This window comes from Excalfactoria chinensis, chromosome 1 (genome assembly GCF_039878825.1).
Source record: "Excalfactoria chinensis isolate bCotChi1 chromosome 1, bCotChi1.hap2, whole genome shotgun sequence".
NCBI classification, from domain to species: Eukaryota; Metazoa; Chordata; class Aves; order Galliformes; family Phasianidae; genus Excalfactoria; species Excalfactoria chinensis.
Window position 1 is genome coordinate 20,387,913 of NC_092825.1, and position 12,137 is coordinate 20,400,049.

The following is a 12,137-nucleotide window of genomic DNA, read 5'->3' on the forward strand; positions in this document are numbered from 1 at the left end:
GAGGTTTAATTTTCCTTGCCGAGTTAAATTATTCATTTCTTCTCTTTTCTATATAAACTCATGCCACCAGCTGAGAGGAGCGTGCATTTATCATCCTCACTGGGAAGACTATCAGGAAAATTCTTTTGTCTTTTATACAACTACATTCCCATTTAGTGTGATTCTTTTCTGTGTAATTATTATAGTGTCCTTATTGTGATTTTAGCCTAGATGTGGACAGTACAATCTTGTGTTAAAACATACTAGGTTTGAAGAAAAATTTGTTCCCATAAAAGAACTAATTACAATAAATAGCAGAATGTTGTGAACGTATATAAAACATAGAATCGCCAATCAAATCTTCAGATAGTAAAAAACAGTAAAGAAATTACAAATCGTGCACAGCTCTTATTAAAAACTATTCTAAATGTATCTCTTTCCCATACAGATCATATTCTTTATATAGGATGTAGTTCTTGAGAGCTGGAGGAAGTGGAAACTTCTTCATGGATGACAGTTTCTGGAGCCTCCACAACCCCATGAGTTTACGTATCTTCAGGCGACACAGATGTTTCAATGGGCGAGGATTATCTAAAAAGAGAGAAATAGTGGAAAAAACCAATGCCGTCAGCAATGAGTGACTGTCCTAATAAAATTAATATTAAAATCCACCGTGGGGCAAAATTTTGCCACTTCTGAATATGTGATGTTACACGTTGTTGATAGTAATCAAACTTCTTTTGGATCTCTACTAACACTATATTCCTCCTTTTTAGAAATATGCATACTGTACCACATCACCAAAACTGGATGTTATTTAACATAATCAATGGTAACTGATAAATGATCTCTCCTTTCTCTATGTGTATATTCAAAAAAATCCACAGGTTGAAGCCAGCTGTGCAAATGACCTGGCACTTCCATTTCTGCTCTATGAAAAAGGCACCAGGACCAGACCTTACCATGCTTGGATCTAAACCAACACTTCTTATCAGACTTTACATCACTGGAAGACATTGGTTTGAATTAGCTTTCCTGAACACTTCAACAGTTTTCAACATATCTGTTATAGTTAAGACAACCCAATTATTTTGACGTGCCTGTGACACCAACACTAAATTAAAGACATCCTCTGCATGCCAGTATAAAATATCAAGATAAAATTAAACACCAGATTAAAATTTAAATGTTCTGCTCCTTTATAACTGATGCTGAACAAAATTCTATTAAAAAACTGAAAACGACAGTCAAATAAAAGTAGATCCTGTAAAGAGTGTTTTTCCTATATTTCCCAACTTCCTGAAGTTTTCACTAAGGTGGATAAAACCTATTTCCAGTGCCACCCGCAGTGGAATATCTAAACTAGGTTGTAGATCTTCAAAAGAGAAAGCATACATAGAAGTATTAATTACTAAATGGCAACTCTAAATGTGTATCTTGTAAATCAGGAAATGATGGTACGCTGTGATGGTACACTCATTGTCAACACCTCTCATCTTGAACATAATAGCATCTGAAACATGCTCTTATGATAATCCTTGAATGACTAATAGACTTGAGAGATCAGGGGAGGAAAAGAAGATGAAGTATCAGCAATATTCCTTCATAAAACATGTGTCTCATAGCTGTGCAATGACTGGTGTTACAAGGATTCATGTGGAGTATGAGAAGTACCTCAATGGTCTTGCTTAGCTGAAGAGGCTTCCCAAACAACAGTGACATTCCTTACAAGACTGGTAAGGTGCACACTGGGTTCATTTGCACCTACCATGTTCCAGTCCAGTTAACTATGACCAGTGGCAACAGGTAAAGATCTGTCTCATCTGAGAAATGGATGACAGGTACAACCTGGCTTTTAAGCTAGTACACACAAGTTTTGGATTAATATGACCTGATAAAAGCAATCAAAGTCTCCTATAATAAAACATAACACAATTAGTTGGAAGTTAGATATTTACCCAATATCTGACGTATCTCTGTCCATTCCTTCTGTGTTTCTAGAACAAACTTAATTTTTGTGCATAGTGGAACGTAATCCATGTAATCTATAAAAATACGAACAACTTTTCCTGCTAAGTGTTTCAACCAAGGAACAGCAATAAAGTCACAGAACTGAAAGAGAAAAGATATCAGAGAATAATTTCAAAATAGGCGCAGTGGAATTCAAAAATAACACATTTTAAATCAATTACAAAAGGTGATTAAAACAGTATTAGGAATGAGCTTTAACAGCCATAATGGTTCCACATGTAAATTACTCTATATTTGCTTCCATGCTTAGTCTTCGTGATCTCTTAATTACTCCGGACAGGCTCAAAGGCCAAACAGCCATTACAACGTTGCTATAATTTCCAGTGCTCTTCCCTTCAACAGTGATTTCTCTTTGGAACTTCATCCCTTCCACTGGTTTGGATAAGAACAGAAATAACAATATCCTGATTTGGAGTTTCTTAAGTCTTCCTCACTAAATCTCTAATGCACAGGCACCGAACTAAAGCACTCTACATAAATAACTTTCCCTCAAAGTCAAAAATGTTTTATTTTTTTAGGTTGTTTTAAAAGGATTTTGTGAGTATATTAAGCTTATTTCTGTACAATAATATGGAATTTTTAAAGCTGCCTAATGGAAAGAAGAAAGAGAAAAGGAAGGTGGTTATTTACTGGATTATCCTTTATTACAGAAGAAGTCCACCCTGGGAGAATCTCTTCCTCTGGAGTTGACCACACAAAAGAATTTCCAAAGATATCTTGATGCATACAGTCAAAACACAACTCCACATTATATCCATGATTCAGCAACAGCCTTAGCATCACCTCGTCATTCAAGGCATACTGGATGGCACTGGGAAAATGCGTATCATTAACCATCATAAAGTAACAATTGACGTTTGCTCCATAGGATAGAAGCAGCCTTACTATTTCATGGTTACCACCTCTCACTGCCACAAGAAGACAGTTTAAAGGATCCTTGTTTGGATTTGCACCAGCTTTCAGTAATATTTCAGTGCAAAGAATGTCGTTGTTAGAAACAGCAAAATAGAGTGCAGTTTTCCTTTCATCATCATAACTATTTGAAATGTGATCATCCAAGAGGGTATTGACATCAAAATCATTTTCAATAAGGAGCTCTAGACACTGCGAATTTTGGCCATCTGCAGCTGAGTGAACAGGGCTTATCCCACTTCTCTGGATTGCAGTTTGGGATGTGACTGGAATGAGATACTTCAGGACCCTAAAAAACAGTGAAGAAAATAAGGCATCACTCCTCATCATTAAGAAAATGACCACCACACACACGGGAAAATCCTAACACAGAAGCACCTGTTCGGGAAGTATCAAATGGGACCTTGTCTTGAAGATGTTTCAGTGCTTTTCACTTAGCTCTAAAGCAGTATATTTTACATTTTCTTCTGTTTCTGCTAAAATAACACTTCGAAGTTGATTCAAGTTGATGCAACATAGCCATTTCTGAAATATGGGTGGTCTCTACATATTCATGTTTAACACTGTTCTTCAGTGTGACCCTGAGCCATTCTATATCTTAAAGAAAACGTGTAGTTCAAACTTCTACTCACAGGTAATGACCCTCATAAGCTGCCTTATGTATGGGAAGCAGTCCTGCCTTATTGGGCACATTGCCACTTCCTCCATACTCCAGAAGAAGTGCTATGCAGTCTGGATTTCCTCCTCCTGCTGCTTCAAACAGTACTGATGAACCATCATCTTCTAAGGCCTGGACATCACCACCTTGAAGAACGATAGAGAGTTTAGAATTACATCCAAATTGATTTGCAGATCAACATAAAAACAAGCCCAGAATACTCTCCTTTGTATTTTTAAATGTGTGTAAATTAAAACTTTATGTAAACAAGAAACACTTCTTGTGACAAATTTAGCTTTCAAAGGCAAAAGCAAATCTTGTATACAATCAAGTTCAGACATGTGAAAACACTCACTTGAGCGTGGTCTGCTTTGGCCCTAAGGGTTACAACAGGATTTTCAAAATTTTGGCCTATTTAAATACATACTTAATTGCAATAATTAGTACCAATGTAATTCTGTACATTATTGAAAGGAAAGAAACAGATGGAAGAAAATGAGACAGGAACAAAAGGAAGGCTGCAAAGTAGGACATGTATAGCTGTAGATCCCTCCTTGGTGGAAATGGATTAGTATCAACTCTATCACTCCTCTGACATGGATTATGGAAGTTTAGGAATGCTCACATATGCTTTCTTTCTTTCCAAGAAACCGAATCTTCTCATCTGTTGCTCCTATTTCTCTCCTTTTCCATTACCACTCTAAAACACCTCAGCAACCAGGCAGGATGCACGCCAGAGCAGAGGCCCAATTCTTTCTTACCTGACTACGTACCTTTATGAATTAGATGCTCCAGCACATCGCAGTGACCATATTCAGCTGCAACACCTAATGGTGTTACTCCATATCCATCCTTAAGGTTCACATTTCCACCATTCTTCAGAAGAAGAGAAACAATATCTTTGCGTCCCTGTTTTGCAGCTTCATGCATTGCAGACCAACGTTTTGCACATGGCTGGTGGATCCTACAGTTGTGTTTAATCAGAGTAGATGCCATTTCAAAAGAGCCGCTTCTTACAGCTTGAAGATATTGAAGAAGGAAAGAAAAAATAATATAATTATATTTTCAAGTATGTTGCCTTGAAGTTAAAAGATATCTATTAAGTTTAGAGAATTTTTTTCTTCTGTACTGATATGAGGAAATTCAAAAGACTTCCAGTCCTGGGAATCTGGGGGTCCAATTCAATGGTAAATAAATGATGATGTGAGCTGCACAGAAAATTCAAGCTTGTAGACACAGGTAATCCCTCTCATAAATAGTTTTGTGTATAAGAAACAGTCCTTACCAGGTACTTTGCCTAAACCATCTTAATCTGTAAAAAATATCAGTTAGGAATATGGAGGACAGAAGCAGCATCAGATCAATCACAAGGAAAAGCAACAATAAAAACAATAAAGTATTAGACAAAAGTATTTACACATAAAATTGATGCAAACATTACAATGTCCACCAAAAATCTCAGTTGCAATTTATTCATCTGGTAACTCTAATCCTAGCATGTACTCAGTGGCTGCTGTTAGCCAAAACACAACTGACATCTGCCATCCCATATTCTGCCCTTTTGACATTCCAAGTTTGAAATTTGCATAGATAACTACATCTGCAAGTCATTCACACATAAAACAGTGATCCAGATAGAAGTCTAATCTCACATCTGAACTGTCCTTTGGAATAGCAGATCTCTTCTCTAACTGATAAGGCAGCTGAAAAAGGTCAGCATCACAGGGTTGGATAATTTAACTTTAGTGGATGTCCTTTTAAACATGTAAGAAGGTTTTTATGAAGCAAGAGTCTTCTTACTCACTCACATTTGCTCTGAGGAGAAGCATTACTGAACATAGTGGGAAGCAGAAATTATCACACTGAAACACTGAAAAGAGCTGAACCAATGGAAAGCAGGACACCTCAAAGGAAAACTTCAGAAAACCCTCAGAGCCTTAAGATGTTAACATCTCAATTGCTTCTGATGGAAATTAACAAAAATTCATAGAACATGATATTTTAATATTGATATCTGTAATAAAGATTGCAGTTTGTTATGCAGTATAATGGTACTTTGCTGTAGATATGAGAATTGGATTGAGTTCAGAGATTTGTTCTCTTCAGAAGAATGGAGATATTTGACTTCCAACAGCAACTAGAAACTGATAATTGCTACGCTACCAATGTGTACCGATGCTCATTTAAGTCTACCAATAGCTTAAAATCTTCCACAGAATCAGCTTTCTTTAGATGGAGACGTTACTTAGAAATGCAGTAGAAGCTTGCTTTCAGTGCAGGAAGGCAGGGAAATGAGATGGGAGGTTTTGAAATCAAAAATGCCTTTCTGCTCTTGAAGAAATCATCCAAAAAATATAAAAATCCTCCGTAACCTCCAGACTCCCACAGAAAGTACATTCTAGTTAAAGTAATGGCTTATTCCTGTACCTGACTTAAACCTTAAGACTGACAGCTTGCCAATGGCCTTGCAGCATCTGAAGACGCAGAGAAGATGCCTCAAACAACAGCAAAAAGTAGGTCACATTCTCAGGATTATCTTTAAACGCATCTCAGGAATGACTTAGAGTAAAATGATTGCTGAAGTGAACTCTGGGTACATTTCAGTATAGTGCTGGGCATTTCACTTCATTTACCAACAGCCAGAACATACAGCCCCATGTAGTATTGGAGTGAGTAAGAATTACACACAGCGACAAGGATTCACAGCCTTGGAGCTAAATTCCCCTTGTCAGGGTTAGCTTTCAAGTCTGATGAAGCAGACATGCCAGTTTAGTGGAGTGGATGGGCTGCAGCGCAAGGAAAGGAGGCAGTTACCAATCAGGAGTGGAGTCTCGCCTTTGTCATTTGTGGTGTTGGGCCATACACCTTTTTCCAGCAACGCTCGGACATTTCCCACAAAGCCAGCTTTGGCTGCCAAAGTTAGAGGTGTTTCTCCATCAGATGTTTTGTATTCCCACATTGTTTTATAAGATGCTAGAAGTAAGAAAGTGAGGAAACATAAAACTAAATTAAAGCGCGGTGCTGTTAATGCACACGTAAACCAGCAGTCCTTACATGCTTTAAGTCCTTAGTCTTTATGAAAATTGCTTGTAATTACATTTATCTTAATCTAACTTGTACTTCCAGACTGAATACTGAATATTCGTTTTAGCTCTGTTCATTCTGTAGGATTCTGAACAAAGCATTAAACAAGACTCAAAGCACTTTGCTAGTGTAAATCAGTGTAACATCCCAAGAACAACATTTGCCTGAGATGCAAATAACATCTGTAAGATGTTTCATGGAGGATTTCTTCATACTTTTTTAGTCATCAGTTCTAGCCCATTGCTGCCCATGTCTGTTTTTTTGTTCTGTGTTTCTTTGCTACTTCCTCTGTCCCATGGGACATCCTCATTTACTCACCATCTAAAATAATTTCCAGTATTTGCTGAATTGGCTGAGCTGCAGCCTCGTGCAGAGGAAACCACCCTCTTTCATCAGCTTCATCCAGAGCGTATTTCCATTTCACAAGCTCTTGGAGCCCAAATATTTGACCTTAAGAAACCCAACAGATAAATGAGATGCAGTTGGAAAAATATTATGAGGAAAGCTCCATTTTGCAAAGGGACAGTTTTATTGAAGGAGTTTTACCTTCCTTTATGGCTGTTACAATTTTCCTATTTTCTTCACTAGGTGGCACAAAACTACCCAAAAGAGAACAGAAAATAGAAAATATAAACAAGTAGTAAATACATTACATTATTTATTCAGTATTTTCCGTGAGGTTCTTATCTGAGCCAACTCTCCTTTCAATATATAATGTATAGTCCCCACTAGCCTTGTGACCTCTTAAGGTACACCTGAAACGCAGACCTTCAGAGTAGCCAAAGCTTTCAAGGGAGGTGCAGGTCCCTCGTGTCCCTTCCCCTACCCTCCCCTGGTGTGGCAGCTTCCAGGAGGAGCTGTGAACTGCTCTGACAAAGCTCTTTATTTAGTAAAGAATTCTCCTGTGTACAAAAAAGGCGTATTTGCCACACAGCACAGGAATGATCCCCTCAGACTCAGAAACTTTAGGCAGCGAATGAAAACATGATGGCATCGGAATGTTAATGTTTGTTAATGAATGAAAGTTTGATTATGACAATAATGACCTTTTCCCTGGAAAACAAATGTCAGTATTTTTAACAGTATTATTCAAACCTCCATAAAATAGAAGTTAAATGCTGGTTTCTGCTAGTGCATGGAGCATCTTAAAAACTAGATTAGATTAAAAAGAAGAAGAAAAAAAAAAAGGAGCAGCCAAGTGAAAACAAAGATTCCAGCAAACACTGATGACCAAGAGTCAAATTCTCATGAGCGCCCACAGGAAATTAAGGCTGACAGTGCTCCCAGACTTACAGCTCTACATCTTGGGTGGTGACACACTGGAACAGGTTGCCCAAGGAGGTTGTGGATGCCCCATCCCTGGAGGCATTCAAGGACAGGCTGAATGTGGCTCTGGGCAGCCTGGTCTGGTGGTTGGTGACCCTGCACATAGCAGGGGGGTTGAAACTAAATGATCATTGTGATCCTTTTCAACCCAGGCCATTCTATGATTCTATGATCTCCCTTTCAGTCCCAAGATAGATTAACCTACAATATGCATTTATGGGATTCTTTCCAAAGAACCTCTCTGCTAAGACAAAGTTCACTTTTGTTTCATGTGTACCCTTCTCACAAGAATGGTCTAAAAGCTACAGGAAGTATTACTTCAGTCAAGTGAGTCTCGTCTCCCTTAACCTTTCTGCAACTCCAAAAGATGGGTTGCTCCTGATAGCAAAGCAGAGCTGGATCTCAGCCTTGCCTCCAGCACAGAGCATTGACTGAGCATTTCCATCATCCCACACAGTTAGGTGAAGCCTCCATTGAATCAAAGGATTCAATCAGTCTAATTAATGTCACGTCCTAACTCTTGCTGAACACTTCCATAGGATCCTTTGGTTTTCTGGTTTGCATTTTTCTTGTACGCATTCATACCTGAGTGCACAGGGGAATATGGAGTGCATACAGATAAGTTCACTAACAGATTTCTATTTTGTTTATTCTTTCAGGCAGTGTTTCACTTGGCAAAATGCATAACAGCCAAACCAAGAACTGCTTTAAGGACAATATCAAGCACTAAATGTCAGCATCTCAAAACACTAGAATTATGGCATAACCTCTGAATTTACAGTACCTGTCACTAAAGCTGGACATTCGTGGTTTGGCTGCATTTGATTCTTGAATGCTAAGCTTTATGGCATACTCAGTGAGCAGATCTTCGACCACATCTTCACTTTCATCCGTCATTTTTTATGGCACATTATATTCATATGCTGTTTAGAAATACACACAAAAATACACTGGTTAGGATTGTGTGCTATTTAAGGTTGTTGTTTTTGGTTTTTTATTTTTTTTTTTTTAATAATAAAATTAAGTGTTTCCATCAGTTTATTTTAATTTCCTAACATCTTGTTGAGTTTGTTTCTACTGTACAGAAATGTTCATAAATGGTTTAATCTTGCAAGTGGATCGATACCGTCCAACTTTACTTATTCCAAGGGGGATTACAAGCACAGAACAGCTTGTAGGATACTCCAATGCAAGACAGCAAGAAAATTCTATTATGAAAACAATAATATATATATATACTGCTTCTCTACCTCCACTTTATCTCCGGACAACTAGGGGATGAAATTAGTCATCATCTAAATGTGTAGCTCCTTTCTGGTCACACAACTCCCATAGCCCATTTTGCTGGCTATCCCCTGCTTTGTTGTAATCCAAAGAGCTGATAATGCCACAGGCAACCCAGAGCTCTGCTTGAACACAGTCTTAACCAGGAAGGTGTTAAGTAAGCAGTGTTTTACAATTGCTGCGTGTGCCATTTTCAAATTATCACACAAAAATTAATAGTGTATTTTAAAATGATAAATTTAGTAAGGTAGCAACTGACTGACACGGCAGAATAAGTAGAATGTAAATGGCTCACCACAGCACAAGTGCTGGACGCATAGCTAGAGGTCTATACATGCCTTGAGAGCCTGATTTGCTATATCACTGCTGGTAATACGCTGTGCTAAAGCGACGAGCTTCAATAGAAGCGTGGATGTTCCACTGGGATCACACAGGAGTATAACAGCATAGCCGGCGTGCTGAGCAGCAGCAGCAGCAGCGTCCCTCTTATGCAATGCAGCAGTGAAAAGGCTAAAAAGCTCAGCAGCAAAATTTTCTTCCAGTCAGCTATTGGTATTTGGCAGCTACCAGAACCCGACTCTAGATCACAAGAAACAACTACGAATGCTTACTCCGCAATTTAATTGCTTTATATTGAATATTTTACTTAAATAACATTTGGAGTAACCTGATACTCTCCTGACATATTTTTTCTATTTCTACCTGAAAAAAGGCATTACTTGCGATTGTTTTGCATCCAAAAAAAAAAAAACAAAAAAAGTTTTGCTGTCTTAAAGTTGCCATTTTTACTCAAAAAAAAACCTGAACAACCTGCTAATAATGAGTTCTGAGCCTCTCCCTGGAAGAAGCATATCAAGAACTTATCATTTTTAAACACAGATAAGTGTTTATCATTTTCAAACGCTTAAAGTTAATAATATATTTATGTTACTCTCATTTCTTATCCTTAAAATAAACCGGACAAAACTAGCTTTTCTCTCCAGAAATAGAAGGCCCTTAGTCATGCAAAGAGGTTATTCGCAGCAATAAAATAACAGCAGTCCAAATTTGGACTCAGTCTATTAAATATCAGTTTTAAACGATTTCACCGTTAGTCTAATTGGCGAGCACAACGTATAGCCTCACCTTTTCAACCCATTATCTTGCCACTGTTAGTCTGGGGCCTGCATTTTGAACAGCCAGGAATAGAGACCTGCAAGCTAATGTGTCCTGTGATATTTCTAAAATTAAATACGCAGTTGCTTGATAAATTAAGGTCTGACCTTGTACAACTGTAACACGAGCAGACTCAACCCACAGGAAAGTATTACACATGACTTCTCTAAAATCTCATCAAATGTAATATGAGGTCTGGATGGTATAGTAAGATTATCTGTGCCCTCATTGGTTCAACAACTCTCATTAAGAACATAAAGTAATTGCCAACTTGGCTTCAGGGATACCATTAACATCCTGTAATGTATTAACATAAATTAAAAGGAATTCGGGAAGGTTTATCATTTAACTATTTGTAAGATCTGTAGATTCTGACAAATTCTATGGCCAAATAGTAATCACTATGTCTGAAGCAGATATGATGCAGAGCTTTATAGATTTGATGATAGTCAGTTATAGTGCTTACTTGTCTAAATTCAATAACTTGATATTGGTCAAAGAAGCAGGAGATATAGTACAGAACACAAATGCAAGGTCCTGCACTGCACCTGGATCGGGGCAATCCCAAGCACATACAGTTGGGCAAAGAGCAGCTCTGAGAGAGATTTGGGGGTGTCAGTTGATAGAAGACTCAACATGAGTCAGCAGTGTGCACTTGCAGCCCAGAAGGCCAGCTGTGTCCTGGGCTGGACCAAGAGAAGTGCGACCAGCAGAAAGAAGGAGGAGATTCTGCATCTCTGCTCTGCTCTTGTGAGAAGCCACCTGGAGTACTTAACCAATGTGTGATGTGCACCTCATCTTTGGATGCAAGATCAAGAAGGCAATTTAATGATGATAAATAATATTAAACGCAACTTCTGCTAGTGTGATATAGTCCAGTGTGGTGAGCATTCAAGATATAGTGCAATAGAAGTAGGCATGAAGAGTGCCAAGGCCCTGCTCAACTGCTGGCTAACAGCGGCTAAGAACAGGAATATATCGTTATATATTAAAAATATTTAAAACATATAGATTTACAATATCTTTAAAGAACATAAAGATTTTGAGTGCTCACCCTGAGTCATTTCCTTTATGCAAGTAGGGCACTAGTACTGATATACTGGAAACTTCTCCAAGGCCTCGGTACTGAAGCATTCCATGAAAGAACAACAGAAGTTGACACGTATTGAAAAGACAGACACTACACTAAAATCTCATGTTTAGTAGACAAAATCATTTTTATTTCTAAAAGAATCACACAACAATTACATAAACTGGGCTTGTTTAGCTTAGAGAAGGCTCCCCATCGTGGCCTCCCAATACTTGAAGGAGAATACAGGAGGGGGAACGGCTATTTACAAGGGTGGATAGTGATAGGACAAGGGGGAATGGTTTTAAACTGAGACAAGGGAGGCTTAGGTTAAGAGATTAGGATGAAGTTTTACACTCAGAAAGTGGTGACGCATTGGAACAGGTTGCACAAGGAGGTTGTGGATGCCCCATCCCTGGAGGCATTCAAGGCCAGGCTGGATGTGGCTCTGGGCAGCCTGGTCTGGTGGTTGGCAACTCTGCACGTAGCAGGGGGTTGAAACAAAATGATCACTGTCATCCTTTTCAACCCAGGCCATTCCGTGATTGTATGAAGAGCTGCGGCCGAACACGCTCTTGAAGCTTTAAGGCCTCATATAGTTGTCTGACTCATAAGAGAACTCTGAAATCAGCTCTGCAG

At 38.4% G+C, this 12,137-nt stretch overlaps 1 protein-coding gene across 1 annotated transcript; it reads right to left on the reverse strand.

Annotated features, from left to right (window-relative positions):
• Positions 1-397: 397 nt before the first annotated feature.
• Positions 398-8,887, reverse strand: ASB15 (ankyrin repeat and SOCS box containing 15). Its single transcript, XM_072357144.1, has 9 exons — positions 8,775-8,887; positions 7,211-7,263; positions 6,983-7,114; positions 6,395-6,553; positions 4,354-4,599; positions 3,555-3,726; positions 2,641-3,211; positions 1,938-2,091; positions 398-570 (listed from the first exon to the last, which is right to left on the reverse strand). Exons 1-9 carry the CDS (start codon positions 8,885-8,887, stop codon positions 398-400), a joined length of 1,773 nt encoding a protein of 590 aa, XP_072213245.1.
• Positions 8,888-12,137: the final 3,250 nt, after the last annotated feature.

Bases quoted from the DNA above. Each gene is read 5' to 3' on its own strand.
- ASB15 (XM_072357144.1), bottom strand. From the start codon at position 8,887: ATGACGGATGAAAGTGAAGATGTGGTCGAAGATCTGCTCACTGAGTAT. The intron at 3,727-4,353 runs GTACGTAGTCAG...TCGTTCTTCAAG, and splicing joins GGAGCATCTAATTCATAAAG to GTGGTGATGTCCAGGCCTTA. The intron at 3,212-3,554 runs GTGAGTAGAAGT...ACTGTTTTTTAG, and splicing joins GCTTATGAGGGTCATTACCT to GGTCCTGAAGTATCTCATTC.